The following is a 21,168-nucleotide window of genomic DNA, read 5'->3' as shown; positions in this document are numbered from 1 at the left end:
CCTTTTTTTAATTCCTGGTGTAATTTTTCTGCATAAATTGAGGGAATTGATGAACTTGTTAATTATGCATGGCCTTAGACATCACTTATGCAGGCAGTAGGTTAAGTTTCCCTGGATCTTTGTGACTAGTCCTCAATGTGACTTCTGCTGCTTTATTAAACCTATGAATGTGTGCTACATTGATTTAGATATGTGAACAACTGTCGTGTAGGCTTTGACGTGTGAACTATCATCGTCTCACTATGAATAAATATTGTTCAAAGTGGTCTCTCACCCCCTTGCCCCACCTCATTATACCACAACCCTAAAAAATGTCTGTGCCTTTGAATGCTTCTGTGTTTTATAATCTCTCACATGCCTTGAGATGTACTTTTAGACCGTGCTCACACTCCAGTAAACCTTTCGGCATAGAATTACTGTTCCATAATAATGAACCAAACGTGACATCAAAGATGGTGCTCAGCCCTTGTCTACTACCACCATATGGCAGTCTTCTGCATCACTTGAACTTGTGTGTTTGTCTTACAGTTCAATAAGCACATTTCACTTTGATCTGTTTGCAGTGACTGATTGAATTCTGTCTCAAAACATGATTGTTTTCTGTTTCAGTGGGCATGTGAACATGACGATGCTCGGTGGGATGCAAGTGTCGCAGTACGGTGATTTGGCAAACTGGATGATTCCCGTGAGTAAGCCATTCTGTACTCTGTTGGCCAACCCCGTTCCTTTTTAGTTAGCATGAGACTTCATCAATTTGTGCTATAACCTGGTTTATGATGCTTGCCTGTGTAATAAGCAAGTGGACGTTGACATTATTCTCCCCTTATCATCCACGTGTTCTTTATTGGCACAGTAATGATTTCTAGACTGCACTGTAGTAATGTCCTGTACACCCAGTTGTTGTCCAAATTTCAGCAGGACTTCTAGTAAGTATTGCATTTGGCTAGTATTTGCATCTGATGGAAATTGTATAATGCAACAAAGGTTTACACTCAAAGGTGGGAAGAAGCACATACATTAAATGTAACACTACTGTCGATAAACTAACCATATGGAGTATTAATGTCGAAAGTCTCTATGCTTGCGAACAATGTTTTAACTCTGCTGGCTGCTCTGGGGGCATTTAGTGGCATGGAGTACAAAGGCAAAGTGAAATCTCATGGGCGAGTAGAAGGTTCAGTGCGACATTCTGATGCATCCCTTTAAGATTGGGATGATTGAACATCCCTGTCAACCTCTCAAGCTTCTCCGGACCTGAATCTTTGTTCCATGACTGTCCATGGGAACTGGAGTCCCTGATGCCCTAAACTAGTGAGTCGCAAAGAGGAAGACCAGGTGTAGACCTAGAAATACGTCCGGGTAAAGGACCACGTACAACCGCCATTCCATCAAAGAGCAAATTCAACACCCCTTGGAGAATGGAAAGCAAGGTTTTCAACTGGTTTTCTCAGGTTTTCTTTGGCTACAGACCATTCAGGAGTGGCCATGTTGTTTCAAATGCAGCCTGGGCTGTGTGTCATGGGGTCTGATGATTTTCAAGGCATTACATAGGATTAATTGAGTTAAATGACTTGTGGGATGGATTTTCGCATGTATCTTTATGCATCTCTCCTGGAGGCTTCAAAGCTGCTTGTCCAGAGTGCTGGAGAGGCATACCATTCTCTTCTTTCCTTCCTCTTGGGCGTACTGAGGGCTTGATCTACCAGTTGGGCCTCCTCCTTAAACATTTGACGTAAGCAAGGTCCTTCCTTGCTTGACTTTGAAGGCTTATGGTACACAGAAGGTGGTCAGGCCATAGTTTTGTTTGATATGCCTCATGCATCACTACGGTTTTCATCCAGGACATGGTGTCCCTGTGGATCCCCATCTTCGCTGCATCAAGATTCTTCAGGGTTGGCGATGCGGGAAGCCATTCAGTTATTCCCTAGCGCCCTCCCCCAGAGTGAAACCCTCATACACTGCACAACACAGACAAGGTGCAGCCATGCTAGCTATGAAAGGTGACCTAACCGAACTATGTACTGTCCTGCGCCTGCTTTAAAAATACATGTTTCTGGGGATGGAAAAAAATTCACAGAATTTGTAACAAATACAGATGACTGCACAACAAGCACTGTTAATGTTTTCTCTCTGGATTTGTTCATGTCAAATTACCAGTTATGTTGTTTTATGATTAAAAAGGACGCTGTTTATGAAACTAAAAATAGAGATTAGCCTGGCATTATTTGCGATTTGCTGTCATCCTGTCAGGTTTTATGTGTTTTACGTGTATGAATCCGTCACCAACGGGTGACAGGGAATACAAGGAGAGCAGCACACAATTGACACTCCTCGTGCAGCAATAGATTCGCAATGTTACACTGCGTTTGTATTTGTTATGCAATGAATAATTCATAGGCAGCTGGCAGAAGATAAAAATTATATGACCCGTTTTATCCTCAACGATACTACACACTATTATTTTTAGAAATAAATCATCACATAATTACCCTAATAAACCTTGAGAGTTCGTCCAATTGGTCGAATAGTCTTTACTATCACATTTTCATTTTTGCTCTTCGTGTCTGATCCCTGTCCCTCTAATGAGTCCCTGGGAAGCCCAGATACCTTGGGCGTCTCCAATGCATTTACCCATCCTTCCATAGTTAGTCAGTATCCCCTTTCGCAGCTATCCCGCATTAATTTGGTCAGGGGTTTTATTATGCCCACAAAACAATTCAAATGGTCTATACACGGCAGTCTAAAAGAAAAATAGCTGTCAGCTGCATGTAATATGCATAGCATACTATGCTCTTTAATAACCTGTAAAATATAAATTCAGTTTTTTCTAAAATGTGTAATTTATGCCACAGTACTTTTAGGCAGACAGTGGAAGTAGTTAATTCTAGGTTCATGTTCTCTTTTCACTCCTGTAGCACTTAACCTTCGGTCGATTTAAATACATGCAAATTAGCACAAAGGCAGGATGTTTTCAGACTGTCTACCCTAATAAAAAGGTTAAACGCGTCCTTATTTGTTCACCCAGTTTTGGAGTCCAATAGTAGTTCATCCGTGAGAAGTGGAGAAAATTAAATGTGATGAGGAACATTGCGGCATATATTTCCAGTAATGCTGTATGAAACTGCATAAAAATAAATATTTCAAAGATGTTTTTGTTTTCCTAAAAGCTTTAGCCAACAATCTGTTAAGGCTCTTTAAATCGGGAGTAAACCTGTTTTTTTCTTGCCATGAGGGCATAGCGAAGGCCCCATTGGTCCTTTACTTGCTATGGCATTACCTTTGTAAAGAATGGGAGACTTCTGCCCTCTGCTCCGCACCCATTTTCCGGCAGTGTGTGCGGTAAGACAGTGCCCTATTAGCTGCGGTGTAGTCACACCATTGGCCTAAATTGGAATGTCTAGAATAGATTCTACCGTAGTCCCTTGATTTGCTGCACTCCCAGTAAGGACCCTGTTCTAGTAGCACAGTGGACTTATAGTCAAGTTTCCTATCTGCAGCATGTTATCACTCTAGTCTTGTTTTCATTTTGAAATCCGAAATGAGCCCGAAAGTCTGTAAAGAGGCAAAGGTGTAATCCAACACAGCATTGTACTGTAATGGGTGTAATGTAGACTGAGGAATCTCGACGAACTCCCCGGGAGCCCGTACTACTGAAGAAAGCTAAAAGATTGTCCACCACTAACTTTTACTCTTTGTTAAATCAAACTTGTAAAGTGCTCCCAAAAAAAGTACATCTAGAAGTGATTACAGCCTATTGAAAGAGTACATCTCAGACCTCGTTCTTCACTGCTTCAGTAACAGAGGACTTTTTAGAAGAAACAAGAGTTTTTCCTTGAGTCAGAAGACCTACTTTTGATGCTCAGCTTACCCTAATAATGTCTGAACTAACCCTCTATGTTTAGTGCATAAATAAAGCCCATACTATGGAACCTTTTACAGAAAGCTGCTTCTCTGCAGGCCATCTCGTCTTCACCCATGGTTGGTGAGATTCAATCACTGTTCCAATTAGCCATAGACAGTGTTCCATGAGAATATGGTGGTGTTAAGAATCACCTAGAATTTCGCCCATAAGTCATTTCAGATGTCTTTCTTAATCAGGCTGTACCATTAACCTCCTTTTCCCCACACCGATCTACGGCTGCGGAGGAAAAATAGAGGAATAAGAATTGAGCCGTTTTTATGTTAACAGTAGATTTAGCCAAGAGGGTTTAGCAGAATGCTTGAAACACTTCGGCGTTTGCTTTGAAATTACAAATCTAACCAATAATACTTTGCCAAATGGGTGAACTGTGTTGCCTTTTTTGACATTTGGTCTATTTCCTAAAAACGTCTGAGGTTTCCTAGTGGTTGAAAGAGCGTTTGATGTTCCTCAAAGTGATCGTTTGATAGCAAAGAATAATACAGGACGTAATCCAGTGAGCTTTGGGCTCTCTGGATGTCACCCAGTATGGACAGGACTGTCATTGAAACATATAGTCTAATTTATTTGAGTGTTTAGAGCGCATCAAAAGATGAAAAAAGCTTATTGTTCTGTTCAGTGTTCACAATATTAAAGATCCCAGAATAACAATAGAATCATTAGTTAGAATCTGAGGTCTCCAGCATGGACATTTTCACAGAATTCTTCCATACCCTTCCCTCTCCGACAACGCCAGAATATTGTGTATTGAGTACAAGTCAGATGCCTGATAGAACTTTCTTGAATGAAGAGGAGGTGTGCTCTCTCTGGCTAAAAGATAGCTATATTTTTCTTCCATAGAACTGAATGCTCATTCTCTTTCCGTTGATCTATAGTAATAAATGATACTCTAGTTAAAAACAGAGCCTGGAGCCTCTGTTTTGTTAAACTGATTAATTAGTTGTTGAAAACCAAAATATAAAATGTGCTTTTCGGTAGGCACGAACTATACTTGAGTCCCGGGCTCGTACCTCCTGAGTGAAATAGTCCGTGTTCATAAAATAAGTAAAGATTACCATGACAGAGAGGTAGGATTACTGGTAACTAGCATCTATTTTGAAGTAAATATAACTCACACCTACATATTCCTTTATACTATGCATATGCTCTTATCTTGCAATTGTAGGATTTCTCTAGTTTCAGCAGTCTAGTAACATAGGTTGGCTAACTTCAAATAAAGGTTAGGGTGCTATGCATTTTACAAAGAAGCACTGCTGCCCTATAGAACTGAGCTTATTTGAGTAACCCCGGAAGAAATCTGTGCTCTGCTGCAGACAGACTTTTAATCGCCACATGGACCTGGGTGGAACGGGTGCAAGGTTCATCAAAGCTGCTTGTGCTTAACTGTGCAAGGTCTTGCAGTGTTCTATCCACTCTTTAAACGCTTTACATTGCAAGCTCCCACCTCCTCTTTTTGTTGTTTGCTCTGTGATTTTACTGGTAACCTAGAAGCGTGATGTCTCTGCTCTTTTCTAGTCCATAATTTTGTATTTATTGAATGCCACCTTATTTAATTTCATTATGGCCTGTGCTTGTGACTTTTACTAATGTGCTCCCCTATTGTTGGTAGTGTTTAATTATGTCGCAATTTTTTAGTTTACAGTTTTCTGTCTTTAAAGTTTATTAAACCTGGTAAAGCTTGGGAGATTGTCTGGTCTTCACAAACATACAACAAACGTGGTATTTAATCACCCATAGACCTTTTTAACTACGAGCATACTGGAAAGTTAACATTGTAACATCAGAAATTGACCAAGTCTCAACTTTTAGAAATAATAACTTGTTACAATGACCACGTTTGTGGCACTCGTTTTATTGAGCTAGGATAGAATAAGAGGTTTGGTTGACTTACCCATCACGATGTGATACCAGAATATCATGCTCGGCATATGGTCTGACATAAATATTGTGTCCTTGATAGTCTCTTTAAAAACATCACCCCTGTGGAGTTATTTATAGAAAATCTACACCTAATGGGACGAAGTTTAGGACACTAGCTTTGTCAGACACTATTTTTGTATACAGTATTCTGATATACAATCCTTCATTTTTTACTGAAAAATACTGAGCTACTGATAGGAGATGCAGGGGCTGATGATGACTTCCGAGCAGAAATGCCACTTCCTGCTTGACTCTGCACAGTCTGGATTCAGACCTGTTTCCCTTGTTAAATTGCTTGTTAGAATACAGGAATTTGGAATGACGGAAACAGCTTTAAAATCATTTAAATCGTTTCTGGAAAATAGATTCCGATGTGTATCATGTCCTCCCTATGCACCCCCCCACCCCACCACTTATCTATCTGTTGTGGGGTGCTACAGGTATCATTACTCAGCCCTACTCTATTAATAGATCTGTGGCTCCATTGGCAGTACAGAGAGGCTATAGTCTGTTAGTCCTATACAGATGACCCCCTGACCATGGGGTCCATATCCCAGAGTGAAGAGGTATGTAAGAAAAATGTTACTGGGTGCACTTTTGGGATAGCAGACTGGATGCAGCAAAACCACTTAAAACTTGACAAGGAAAAAAGCGGAGGATGTGGTGTTCTATAAGTAGTTGCAATCTTCATCCACAACTCTGGAAGTTAAGGAGGTTACAAGTCTACTGATGGGGTGCAGTTCCGGATCCCCTCTGGACCCTTGTCCAGCAGCGGTAATTAAAAACTTCCCAGAGGTCATTGCTACCACCCTGATGCCTGAATCTCACACTGGGATCAGGTCAGTATCCAACAGCATGGAAAATAGCCTCTATTTTGCCATTGATTAAAAAACCAAATCTAGATCCCAGAGATCAAAACAGCTACAGACCCATCTCCTGAGTTCCATTACCTGCGAAAATAATGGAGAAGGCTATCAATGTGCAACTTAGTTTGTTTCTTAACAACAATGCCCTGGATCCATCGCAATATGGGTTCCGAGCAGGACATAGCACAGAGCTAGCGCTGATTAAAGCAACGGAGAAGTTTCGGGAGGCATTGGACCAGGGAGGTTCTGCCATCCTGATCTTGTTGGATCTGTCAGCGGCCTTTGACACGGTCCACCATGAGGTGTTGATGGGCCGTTTGTTGAAGGCCGGGCTTCAGGGCAAGGCTTGGAACCTATTGAAATCATTCCTGGCTGACCGATTACAGACGGTGGATCTGGGGAGGGACAGGTCAGAGTTGTTTTCTCTTCCCTGTGGGGTGCCACAGGGTTCGTCCCTCAGTCCAACGCTGTTTAACATATATGTGAGCCCGCTGGCAGCTCTCATAAGATCCTTTGGGCTGCAATTGACATCTTATGCGGACGACACACAAATCGTGCTGTCCCTTCAGAGGGGTAAAGAAGCTGAAAAAGCCACAAGATGCCACCACTGTACGAAAGCAGTAACTGGCTGGATGTCTGCCAATTGCCTGAAGCTTAATGCAGGCAAAACAGAGGTGATTACATTTGGGAACGACCCTAACCTCTGGTCGCCGGACTGGTAGCCCAATGAAATGGGCACCCCGCCATCCCCTACGCGGAAAGCCAAGAATCTGGAGGTGATCGTGGATAACTCACTATCGTTTGGGGACCAGGTTAGTGAAGTGTTTTCAACAAGTTTTTTCATCCTCAGAACTTTGAGGAAAATAAAATACTTCTGGTCAGAGGAAAGTTTCAGGACAGATGTCTCAGCCCTCATTCTGTCCCGTCTGGATTATTGTAACAGCCTCTACCTGAATATTCAAAAGAAACATCTCAACAGACTCCAGATGGTGCAGAATGCGGCAGCAAGGCTGCTAACTGGCACAACAAGGTTCACATCGGTCAGAAATGGCCTGCGACACCTGCATTGGCTCCCTATAAAACAACGGGCCCAATTCAAAGCATTATGTACGGTTTTTAAGTCCCTGACGGGCCGTGGCCCGGAATACCTAAGAAAGCACCTTCGGTGGTATGTCCCTGGGAGAATGTTGCGTTCCATGGAAGCAAAGAGTTATTGTTCCAAGGGCTAAGAAAGCCAATTGGAGTGGCAGGAGTTTCATTGTAGGTGCCACGAATGCCTGGATCAAGCTTCCAATTCATCTTAGGAACTCCACGGATCTCCTTTCGTTTAGGAAGGGGCTGAAAACGTTCACAGAATAAGCTCAGTTGCAGAGGGACTCCAGTAGGACAGTGCTCAGCGCCAGGACACCCTTGGGTAACAGTGCTCTTTAAAAGCCTAAATAACATAACATAACATTATGGTGGTCAGAACAGCTCAGAGAAACACGACCTCCGGTAACATCTGCCAGAAACCGAGCAATTTTTCTGAACAATCAGCTGTTTTTTTACCACACATTGATACATTTGTACCAATATGTTTCTTAATTCCACGCACGTATTACAAAGTACTCCCTTTACAATGGACTACTCCTCGGAAGACTGTAGTCCAAGCCCTCATTACCTCCAGGTTGGATTGTAGTAATGCCCTCTGTTTGAGTCTACCTCAATGTTGTCTGCAGTGGCTTCAGTTCATTCAAAATGCGGCTGCAGGAATGATTTTAGCCAGACAGAGCTCACATAGCGGTCTACTTATTTGATACATATTCACAAACTTGCTGTGGAACAATAGAATACAGTTTAAAACCCATGCTTTACTCATAAAACGTACTTCAGTTTAGAACCAAGATATCTTAACTGCAAAATTCAAAAAAGGATTGATTTTGAGTTTTGTAAAGCGCAAATAAATACTCTGAGATGTCTCGGCGCTACGAAACCGTGAGAAATAAAGAACACAGCTAGGATTTAGTGAAGAGCCAAGTTAATAGCTTGCGTGCGGTAACACCAGAGAGAGCGGGCAGGGCAGATTTTCTTTCTAAGGGTAGCTGATTACAGTTTTGGGTCGTACAAACCATAAAACGCCTGCTTCCCCATGAGGAGAACTTGTAGGGTGGCACAACCAGATTCCCGGCTGTACTGGACCTGAGAGTCCTGTGGGGAAAATTCAGCCCCGAGAGAGGTCTATTCTCAGCAGACAAATGCAGAGCTGTGATAGCAAATTTGAAATGGGCTACTCAGGGTGGCAGGTCTTTTTCTTTTATGGTGCCCGCTATCCCACCACCGTTGTCCTGCAAGAAGACAAATCATTCGATACTCCGTTTAAGACATGGCTTTTTCAAATAACGAATACTCTCTGGTGGTTACATTTTCGTCTTAGCGCCGGGACACTCTCGTGTAGCTGCCGCCCTGTCTTATTTAATTTATTCAGGTATGTGTAAGGACCCTTGAGGTGGACATAGGTTATTTGATGTCTAGAAGAAAGGGGCGGGCTTTCCACCACAGAGCCTAGCTTTGCCACTGCAATATTCAAAGTGTTTGCGCGTCTAAAGATGCTTGTGCCTGGCTGAAGCCTGCCCTGGCGATTAAAGAGGACACTTGTAAAACAGGAAAAAAAACTGCAAGTGACGGATGTGGTCTCCCGGGGCTCATGAATATTTATAGCGTCCATGCTGACACAACCGATAACAGTGGAGATGCGGGTAAACGCAGAGATAGATGCATTGATACATCTCGCATCGTGTTGTAGAAAATATAATGTAGATTATAACGTTACGGATGAAACCCTGGTGTGTGCATGCATTTAACCTCTAGAATGCCACAGATGTTTACGCTGTGATGGAAGATATATTTTACCGCACATCTCTGCCTCACCGGAGAGACGCTGCGCAGTGTGCCGCCGACGCTGACGCTGCGCACCGCGGGGAGTTTTCAGATGCCAGGTTACTGACAGCACTCCAGCCAATAGTTTTTTTTTTACTACACTGTTGATCAGTCCTAACTGATAGTACCCGGTAACGTTACACTGTGAACGAGCAGGCTAAATAAAAGGTTTCAGCTTTGCCATCTTCCTGGTTTCTTTTTGTTTTTTTTCTTTACTTGCGTTTTCTTGTCACTTCCGCTTGCTTTTTGGCCAGCTTGCTCCTTCCAAAATGCATATTATGCATCCCTGACCCCGGGGTAAGGAATGATGCAGAAAACGCAGACAGGAGCCTATATTCACAAATTACACAGAATAAGAAACCCATTCACTTCTTTAGTCTCAGTGCCGGCTGGCCCTTGAGGGTGTGGCGGGCCGAGCTCCCACTGAAGGATATCATTGGCTATGCTGAGCGCTTGACCTTTGGCTGTCTGCTTAGCCAGTGCTTCCCCTGGACATGTGCAATGCAAGCACAAAGATTATATGCTGCCCAAAAAAAAACAAGCATTTGTAATGCAATCAGTCTCGCCTTTGGGAACTTATATGTATTTAGCTATGCAGAACATTAGCCTGGGTGCAGACACATCTGCTGATCTTTAACATGGTGGAAAGTAAGTACCAAACTGCGTCACACGCCAGGTATGGGAACACATGTAGAGAAATATTACCTTTCAGGGGGAAATGGTATAGTCCAAAGCTATGTTTTTAATATAAAAGCAGGGCCTTCGATGGTCATATCACTGAAAATACAAGATTTGAAAAATATATTATTGTGTACGGGTGTTTGTGGAACGCAATTTCTATGGACTGGAATCTAGAGAATGCTAAAGTGATTCTGGTATTTTACTAACCTTAGCTGGCCATTATCTATCAAGAAAGTTAAATAGAGGCAGTAAAAAGAAAGTCCCTCAGAAGAAAGCAATTATGGTATTTTACTGACCTCTGCTGGTAGTGTTCTATAAAGACAGTTAAATAGAGGCAGTTGAACAGAAAAAGTCCCTAAGTGGAAGCAGACAAGTCCTAGGGCTGATCTCCAGAGCCCACAAAGTACATACACATGTAAGTATATACTAAAGTATATGATAAAGTATATATACTAAAGAATATACTAAATTATATACAAGAGGTCTCGAATGCTCAACCTAAAAATACAGTGGTTCTTTTGGAATTGTTAAAAAAGTTATTTCCTTACTTCAAAAGGGCCTAAAACCTTGCAACAGCGGCACACAAAACCCGCGTGTAGCAACAGACACCTCGTGGTCTTCGGTTGCATATAAAGAAGGTAAAAGCTTCCTTTCAGGGACAGCCTTTTACTGGTCTCTATAAGAATCCTCCCATGAAAGAACTTTTTGACTGAGATTGAGATGGGCTTGAGGCGTCCAATCTGGACTTCAGATGCATTGAGGAAGATAGTTTGGAGTCCGATAAATTCCCTTTTTATGACATAGAATCTGGCCTCAACTTAGAACTTCAAAATGAAAATAGCCTTGATAGTTCCCTTGGAGGGGGATTGTCCCTTTCTTTGGAGCCCTCCCTCTGGGGAAATTTGTTAGTTTCCAGCCATTGTGCGCGAAGCACCCGAGGCGCTTGAACTGTTCCTGCTGTTTGTGGATCACAGATCCAGTATTCTTACTGATAACCTACATCCATCTGTTGTGGCCTCAAAATCTTTTATTGCCCTTTAATGAAGCTGTACATGAACTGGTGCTGGCTGAATGTGTAAAAACCCTTTTCCGACTCAGCAGTTAGCAGGTAAATAGCTCCATGCCTCAGGCTGTGCCTTCCGATCGTAAATTGTTATCAATCCATCCTTCTCTGGAGAGCCTGGTGGTTCATGCATCTTCAACGAAACTTACAAAAGCTTTCTCTGCAGCACCTCCAGGCCTCGAGTCCAAATGTCTTGGCTCAAAAGGTTACATTCTTTTTGCCTCAAGTAGTCTGGCCTTATGCGCAACCAATATTGAGTGCCTCCTTTGATGATATGTTCACACTGTCAGTGAAAATTGCAATGTTGGCTTCAATTAGCCTTCAAGATCACAGGAAAAGTCCATGTTCTCAGATTAATATAGCTTTGACTCTACATTGCAAATTCTGAAATTTGCACTGGACTTAACCAGGACTACTGCTCTCTTCATATCTACTGTAGTTACCTTGCACAGGTATGCCTGTAGGTGCTGCACTGGATTCTCTAGAGACATATAGGTTGTCTTTTTGCATATGCCATGTGATGGTGAAAAAGCAGATTCCTCACTGGCCTCCCCAGTTAAATAACTCCACTAAGATTACCAGCGGTTTGGGGGCTTCTCGTAAGATCATCTTTTCTAGTAGGGTAATATACTCTGGCGATTCAAACGTTGCTGCAGTACTTCTGCTCTTTTTGAAGGAGATGTGCCTTTAGGGGCCACAACTAGCAGCAGATTCTGCATAGAAACAGCACTCCCAAGATGAGTTGAGATGCTCAGTGCTTTTTAGGTCTCGCCTATGCCGCGCGCATGTGCTTCATAGGAGGAGACCTATTGGAATTGATTTCACTTTTGAAGCCAAAAACGTGCACTCATTGCATTGCTTTCAACGGCAATGCATGAATATTTGGTGACTCCCTTGCGGAAGCGAGCTTCGAAACCATCTGTTTGTAATTAACTTTCAAACATATGGTGCCCAAGGCTCGCTCCAGCAAGGGAATCGTTGTGTGTGACCTCGGCCGCACTCCCCCACCCCTCCCACTTGTTTACCGAGCGTCACCTCCTGCTTTCTCCAGCACACCCAGCCCGTCTGCCCTTCAATGTGTCCAGCAAAGCTGCTAATTAGTGAAACTAGGGAGGAGCCTTTGTTTTTAATGAGCCATTGCCCAACTTGACTGAGTAGTGTACATGGGGCTGTATTTCTTCTGTGTTTGCTGGTATTTGTCGTTCTGCGTCTATTTTAACCACACAGAACCAACATTGAAAAGAAAAAGCCTTGGATGGACGAGCTGCTTTCACGGACACGAGGCAAGATGTACTCTTTCTGTGACTTGGACAAATTTTAAATATGTTGAATTTAGTTAAACATGTAAATATTAAAAATATGCACGATTTATTGCTCGGAAAGAAAACAAAAAACAAATTCCCCCAAATTGCAAAGACACGCCATTGTAGCGTTATCTGCCTCATTAATAATCATAGCAAATTGCAAATGCCCAACTAAGGTGTTTTTAGCATTAGGTTGAAATGCACTCCTGAGGAAGTGTAGTAGCTCATAGAAAAAGAGCACGTGACTTGAAGATTGAGTGGGGCTACGGGGACTCAGCAACGTCTACCACCTTACACATTTAACTCACAGTGACGTAGGGAATACAGAAAAATGTCTCAAAATAACATTAACATAAAATAATAAAAGTTGTGTATTTTTTCTGGTGTATTTGTCAGAGATGGACAGGCACAGTTACAGTGTGACATTAGGAACATACACTGAATTCTGCTTTGCATTATCTTTACCGTTTACCACAGATAGATGCATTTGCAGCTTCCTCCGAACGCAGGTCACTGCAGCACCGAGCTGTGCAGGGCCACTGAGTTTCCCAGAGGGGCGATATTTCTCCGATGCCAGGGCAGGCAGCACAGGATGCAAGGCCAGCGGAAGGTTGAGGTGTGACCGCATGTGTCCGGGATGCACCGGCCATTAACTGGAACTCGAGCCATGTCAGTTCCTGCCTGCCTCTGAGGGAGCCGCCGCGGGGGGGGGGGGGGGGGGGAGGGAATGAAGCCAGACATGACAGAAGGTTTGTGCATTAGAAACTGGTCGTGCCCAAGATCAACAGTTTCTGTAGGCATGAGCAATATCAAAAGGCGATCCAACGAGCAGCAACTAGCATGTAGGAGTGCCCTTTTAATCTGTCCTGGCACGCAGAATGACGCCCCATGCAAAACATTAGGTGGAAATCCCAGTGATTCCCATGACTTGAGTGTGCAGCTATAAGCTGGGGTGACCAGATTTTCAAAATAAAAGAACCGGGACAGCAATTGACATAGAAATAAGGCTAAATGTCGGCATCCCTCAGTGCAGTGTCAACATTTATTTCTCTGTCAATGACTTTTCCAATATATATACACACACACATTCCCTTCTTCCGCTCCTCCCTGCCAAGCCTGGACAAAAACGGGCACGGACCTCACAGTATGTGCACAAATAATCCATTTATTCAGTCAGCCATTACCCGTTTCGGCCCCTGCAGGCCTTGATTACATGATAAAACGATGCAGCGTTTTTCTTTACCCATTTTATACTTTTTTTTAAAGTGACAAGTGCAAATTGAAAGACAAACAGTCCTAAAAAGCGAAAAAATACTAAACATACCTTTATGACATGTTGATAAGCTTCATTTAACATTGATAAATAAAATCAGTAGTTAAACATGTTATTGAATAAATACATTCCTGATAATCTGTTTTGAGTTTTGGCTTAAATACATGTTTTTTCTCCCCCAAACATAGTTGTTAATGAAGAGTTCTAGTCTTCACAGTGTAATTTGTCTATCATGCCAAATGCTCTCCATTGATTTAGTGAAAGACTATTCTCTCTGACATTGAATCATATTTAACAAATCAACGTTGCATGTCAATGACTGTTTAAGTGCAAAAAGTGTGCAAAAAGTTTCATTGCATACCTCTTCACCTATTACTGATAGATTAAAGTGCTCAAGTGCTGATGTTAAACAAGCATTGGCGTAGCCAATAGGTCTCGCCTTTGGGACCTTATAAGTGTTTCGTTATCCAGCACAATATCCTTGATGCAACAACATCAAGTATGAGGCCTCATTCTCATTCTAGACTTATGAGGACCCTGAACTTCTTTGTCTGTCATCAATACATTTAAGATGCTGTTCCTGAGTCCGGTCCTCCTGCCTTTGAATACTCAGGAATGTATGGTGTCCCTAGAAAATCCCAAGACTCTTATTTTCATTTTCAGTCTTCATAGCCCACATGTTCTCTGCTTCATGGTAGGATCCGAACCCTCCCAAATAATGCTATTGCCGTTTGGTCTTACAGCCGCTCTCCTAGTCTTCAGCTGAGTCCCTCAGAAACTTCACTTATTTATGCACTAGGGCAAGTGGCTGATGAAGACTGGTTTCCCTGCACTGTATTCAACTATCTAGTACATGCCCTGACACAGCAACCTGGGGTTCTCCATCAACCTGTGCAAGTCTCATTTCACCCCAACTCAGAGGGTGGCCTTCATTGGACCAATCCTTGAAACGTCCTACATAAAAGCGTTTCCTCCATTGCAAAGGATCTGTGACATTTTAGATACAATCCCAGTGTTTTGGCCTCCAGTACCGATTACAGGTCTGACATTTCGCTGCTTTTTGGGCTTCATGGCCTTGTGCATCCTTCTGGTGCCACACACTCCTAGTTGGTAAGGGACAACCTCTGTTGCCTCAAATGGGAGTGACTCCAGCATCAGACTAGCACCTCTGCTCATGTGGAGATATTCCACTTCGATATTGAAGACATCAATTGGTAAATGCTTCCCTTCAACTTCCTGGTGGGCCTTCCCTTCTGTCCTCTAAAGTTGCAGGCCCCCTTTACTACAGTTGCCTCCTAGTTAGTTTTGTGGCTCCTCTAGTATAGATGATTACGCAAGACCTTTGCTCCCTATCAGAGCAACAAACAAACTCATATCATTGAGCTGGACCAGAGAGCCGTTTCATTGTCCATTAAAGTGTTTCTCTTCTCCTTCTCAGACCTTGACGTGTGGGGTCTTTCCGACAACATTGCTGTTGTACTCTTCTTCAGCACAGTGTAGAGTGGGTCTTTGGATCTTATTCTGAGAGGCTTTGTGCATGTGGCAGTGAAAGGGAAATTTGGACTGCAGCATGCTTACTTCCATAGTCCTGTCCTGCCTGCCCACAGCCGTAACCTGCAGTTCGTGGTCAGCCAAGAGCATTATCCATTCGGTGTGCTCCCCTTTGGCCTTACTATTGCCACTCGGGTGTTCACCAAGGTGATGGTGGTGGGGTTCCAGTCTTCACCTACCTTGACGACTGGCCGTTGAAAGCAGGATTGCCCCAGGCAGTTGCCTCCCACCTCTAGACTATGGCAAACCTACTGCATTAGATGGTGTTTACTATAAACGTGCCAAAGTCACACCTGAATCCCTATGACATCCTCTCTTTCATCTGAGCTGTTCGGGATGCAGTGCAGTTTCAGGCTTATCCTCAAGAACAGAGAGTCCAGGCTATTCAGGCTATGACTCAGCCTGGATTTCAGTGAGACTGACTCAGGCTGCTGGGCCTCATTGCTTCCTACATCCTGTTTGTAAAACATGCCTGTTGGCATATGCGGGCTCTGCAGTGGAACTTGAAGACCCAGTCAAGATCTCATCAGTGGAATCTCTCTGATCTGTTCCAGATCTCAAGAGCAACTGCATAAGCTCTGTAGTGGTGGCTCGGGGACTGCGATTGGATCAGCGTTAGACCCCTGCCCCTTTCCCACCCAGAGCTCACAGTGGTGACAGATGCATCACTTCTGAGTTGGGGCGGCCATCTGGGAGAAGTCGAGATCGGAGGTCTCTGGCAGAGTTTAAGTTCCACATCAACCTGTTAGAACTGAGAGCGATAGATTTGGTATTGGAAACCTTTATTCCTTCCATCAAGGGAATGCTAGTTCAGGTGTTTACAGACAACAACACTGGCATGTGATATTGCAACAAGCAGGGCGGATTGGGGTTGTGGACCCTGTGTCAAGAGGCTGTTTGTCACTAGACATGGCTGGTACACCAGAGCAGATAAACTCAGTTGTCGAGGACTTGCAGATTGACAAATGAGATCTCCATCCAGAAGTGGTACAAGGTCTCTTCAGAGATTGGGGAGAACCTTGGTTAGATCTATTTGCCACCAACGAGAAAGTGTAGTATTACTTGTGCACGCAGGAGTTTCCTAAGCGGTTCTCGCTCATATTTTGTCTTGACTGGAGCTCAGGATTCCTGTTGGCCTTTCTGCTGATATCACTCCTGTACAGTATTCTCAAGAAGATCAAGAACGACTCGGACAAAGATATCTTAGTGACTCGGTATTTGGCAAGGAGAGACTGGTATCTCGAACTCCTGAGCATAACCATCTGTCCTCCGATCTGGCTGCTTCCTGGGGAGGATTTACTTTTGCAGCAACAGAGCAGGGTACTACACCCCAAACTGCACACTCTCTACCTACATGTGTGGAGATCGTGTGGCGGCAATTGAGGATTTTTGATCTCCCTCCTGAGGGTTGTGATGTCATCTTGGCAGTCAGACATCCCTCCACTAAAACGATTTATGCCTGCTGAGGGTACACGTTTGTGGCTTGGTGTGTATCCAGATCAGTTGATCGTTTGTCTGCATGCTTGTCTGAAGATCTGCTGTTTGTTCACTCCCTCGCTCTGCATGCTTTACTTTGGGCACGGTTAAGGGGTACCTCTCTGCCATTTCTGCCTTTCTGCAATTGCTGGACCAACGTTCCCTGTTCAAGTCACCTGTTGTGGTTCACTTCCTTAAAGCTTTGCAACACATTTCCTTTTCACATGCTTCATTATGCCCCAATGGGACCTGAATTTATTTTTAACCTTCCTCATGTGTTCTCCTTTTGAACCAATGTACAGTTTTTCTTTAAGATTGATATCAATCAAAACTGTCTTCCTTGTGATGATCATATGGGCCAGGAGCGTTGCCAGGAGGGAGAGCTCTGTTTTTTTTAATATCAAACTAAAGAATTCCGGGTTGATGGTCAACTGTTTGTTGCTTTCATAGGTTCCAAGAAAGGCAAAGCAGATCAAAAAAGGAACATCTCCAGATGGATTATCCTTTGTATTAAAATCTGCTGAGCAGTGAGTAAAAAACAGCCCCTGAGGGTCTGGGAGCCCATTGTACCAGAGGTAAAGCGGTGACCACTGCTTTGGCGAGAAAGGTTCTAGTCCAGGATATCTGTCAGGTGTCCACTTGGGCATCCCTGCACAATTTTGCCAAACACTACTGCCTAGACAGTCGGGCCCAGTGTGATGGGCATTTCGCCAGTTCAGTCCTCCAGGATTTGTTGAGGTAATGCAATCCGCAGAATCATCTCCGAGGAATGATTGCTTTGGTATCTATTCTGAGGTTAGGACTCTGCGGCTGTAAGTCTCTATCAGATGAACAAGTTACTTATCTGGTAGAGACTCTAGGTGCAAATTCCTTACCGGCCCTCCCATTCCCCCATTCTGCGAACTGCATATCATATATGCTCAGAGATTCTTCTGTACCTCATTTTGGCACACTGGTCAAGTTGCCTCCGCTTGGCTCCATGCTTCTAATGCGGGAAAACAGTCAAGAACTGAGGTCATCGTGCTGGGGTGGCACCTATATAGGCACCACACATGTCACTTCCGGCACTGCCGATGTCACACGGAGATAATCAACCCCACTTACTGATGTGCAAAAGGATTGTTTGAAAATTTCCGGATCCAGTCTTACGCCTGGCGGATATTCTAATGTAATGAATCTGCAGCTAGATAGAGCCTTGTTTTGCTGGTGGATACTATAACTTTCCAGTGGCCTCACTGTCCTCCTTCCTCTCCTTTCGAAGTAGTAATGTTCAGATATTCAGCTTGTTACTGCTTTGTTTTATGTAATGCAAGCGCCTAATCATCTTCTGGCCACTATATTCCTCAGTAGTAAAAAGGCTTTTTACTGGGCACTTTCATGCTTTTGGTGGAAGACATTGGAATTTCTCAACTTTCCTGAATTATTTGCACCTGGTTATGGCCATTTGCATTAATCAGAAGTGCTCACCCACTATTTACATCTGTTTTGGTTGCAGCAGGGCTGCCTCTTATCTCTGCCCCTCTTTACTTTGTATTGAGCCCCGGTTTATATTTATCAATCTCATAAGTAAGCCTCCCCTTTCCAAATTTCAGTACTAAAAGTTAACAGGGATGGTTTAGCCTATCGCCCCTCACACTCCCCAAATAAAGATCCAACAATGCACACTATTGAAGGACTTGCTCAGTAACTAGGGCTATAAATTATATATTAATAGCATGCGGGTCCTCCAATCTCTGCAAATCGATAAAGATTGTGCAACTGTGGTTTAATCAGGCCTATCAACTTTCAATCTGTTCTGGAAAAATAGCTTGACTTCTGTCAATTTTTGAGTTTAGTGAAACCTGTTAAGATGTCCATTATTTCCTCCTTTATCTATTCCTCATTCTTTAAAAAGAAAATACAACAATCATTTTGTTTATATGGCAGTCAAAGCAGCCAAGGAGGCTGTGCAGCAACTCAGCTTAACAGTTGAAGGAGGTGGGCTCCATTGTCCTGATTTAATGGCATTGCTGGGCATCTCCCAAAGTAGTATAGAACAGGCTATGAACTTTGAACAAGCCATCAGCGAATCCCCCTACTTTCTTTTAAGATGACTGAAACACGTTTAGTGTTCTGCCAACAACATGGTGTGTCGATTATGTTGGACAACTTGCATAAGATATATGAATCCTCTCTCCAAGAGCTGCAGCAGAAGCCTGGCCTTAGCTATTCTTTTCAATAGAAGTTCATCCAGATAGGAGCCTTCATTTTCTTTTCTGAATACTGTGTTGGAACCACATCCAGTGACTTCATCTTTCTTGAGTCTGTGATCTATGTGATTTTATTATTTGACTGTATAGTATAATGACCCATGAAATGCCCTAAGAAGATCTGAGTCTATATCTGTGGAGATGATGCAGGATTTGTTTTTAATATGGTTTGCTATTTTAAGCCTGCTCATCTTCGCTGTCAAAGCTATCACATGGTCACAAGAATCTTTTGTACCCAAAGTTTGTTATTTGGAATATGCTTTGGCAGAATTTCTGTTGTGCCTTTATAATAAGAACGAGTAAGACTTGACATGTATGCTGTCTGATTTACCCTTCAGTCGGCAGCTACTGGGATGAACTATTCTCAAAGGTAAATGCAATGTGGAGCCCCAGCATAGGCAGACTACTGTATGCATTCTGTTCAGGCAGCATCACGTTGGCCAGTTTCCAGGTTTGCATAAGGCTTTTGTCTCAGTTGCATGGCTTTTTGTCTTTATATAAAAGCATCTCCTGGTAACTAGACCAATATATTCTTACTGATTTTCTATTGAGCAAATTATGTCCCGGGTTAGAGACACGCATTACATTGCTAAGGTTTTCTTTTAATGTTTTCTAGCTATAACGTTCCTGTAACCTTTGTTTTTTTAAGTTAATTTCCAAGGTTTTTTAAATTGTATTTCCTAACCGTAACATGTGACGTTTGAGAGTGAGTGTGTGAGTGAGTGCATGAGTCTCTCAGTGGGCATGTGAGTGAGGGTGTGATTGCTTCAATAGGTGTGTGAGCATCTGAGTGGGTGCTTGAGTCAGTGTCTCAGTGGTTCTGTGAGTGGGTGCATCAGTGTATGAGTTTTTGCAAGTGCCTCAATGAATGTGTGAGTCAGTTTGTGAGTGAGTGCATAAGTGTCTGAGTGTGTCTGTGAGTTGGTGCATTAGTCTGGGTCTGTAGGTGAGCATGTGTAGGTGAGCATGTGTCTCTGAGGGTGCATGAGTGGGTCTGTGGCTAGGTGTAGCAGTGTCCGAGTGGGTGTGTGAGTGGCTGAAAGTGTGAGTAGGTGTCTAAGTGTCTTTGTGGGGTTGTCAGGAGCTGTGTAAGTGACTAGACTATAAGGGAACAGCACCTGTCCTTTTATCAAACAAGAGTACATAGTTTGCACAAAACATCTACCGAAGTGGAGTACTTTGTAATGGTTAATTACTGAGTGCTACCTTCTTGGGTACATGTGCAATACATATTCTACATTACAGCTGTGAAATGTAGTTAGAAAGTGAGCATCAGCAACTGGAACTGGATAGCGTCACCGCACCCACAGATGGGGTCTTCCACCACCTCGCCCTTAAAAGGGAGGAGTACAGCATAAAAACCCGGGAATAGGCGATGACTAAATTACGTCGTACCCGCCACAGACTATACGAGTTGGGGGATAGAGCGGGAAAACCCTAGCATGGCTAGAGAAACTAGACCAATGGGATAGGTGGGTACCTAAACTTATCTTGGAGGATGGCACTCCCGTCGTACACCCTCAGGTTATAGCGGAAGCCTTTGCAGACCATCTGGAACAAACTTACTCCTCCTCCACTACATACATGGCAGAAGACTCTTGCCAGCTCCTCTCAGATAGTCATATACCGAATCTATGACATAATATCGACAGACAGAATATCTACATATAAAAATATCAACACAAAAATATCGAAATCAAAAATATCGGAGTCCTATCTTCATAAAGGTAAGTACAAAAATATCGAAAAATGAATATCGTAGTACAAAAATATCGAAAATAAAAATATCGTTTTTTTAAATATATTAATAATAATGTAAAAATTATTTTAAAATACATATAAATTTACAAATATTAAATAAAAACATTAAAACATAATTAAAAAATTAAAACTAATACATATACATTTAAAATAAATTAAAAACTACATATAAATTAACGCAAAAACTAT

General features: G+C 42.9%; 1 protein-coding gene across 1 annotated transcript in view; it reads left to right on the top strand.

Moving 5' to 3' along the window:
* Window positions 1-21,168, top strand: part of OXCT1 (3-oxoacid CoA-transferase 1) — a 551,535-nt gene that overhangs the window by 280,067 nt on the left and 250,300 nt on the right. Inside the window, exon 13 of the mRNA XM_078675010.1 lies at window positions 610-685. Coding sequence (XP_078531136.1) covers window positions 610-685 — 76 coding nt within the window. The remainder of the gene's footprint in view (window positions 1-609; window positions 686-21,168) is intronic.

This window comes from Lissotriton helveticus, chromosome 2_1 (genome assembly GCF_964261635.1).
Source record: "Lissotriton helveticus chromosome 2_1, aLisHel1.1, whole genome shotgun sequence".
NCBI classification, from domain to species: domain Eukaryota; kingdom Metazoa; phylum Chordata; class Amphibia; order Caudata; family Salamandridae; genus Lissotriton; species Lissotriton helveticus.
Note: the sequence above shows the minus strand (reverse complement) of the source record. Positions and strands in the feature narration are given on the sequence as shown.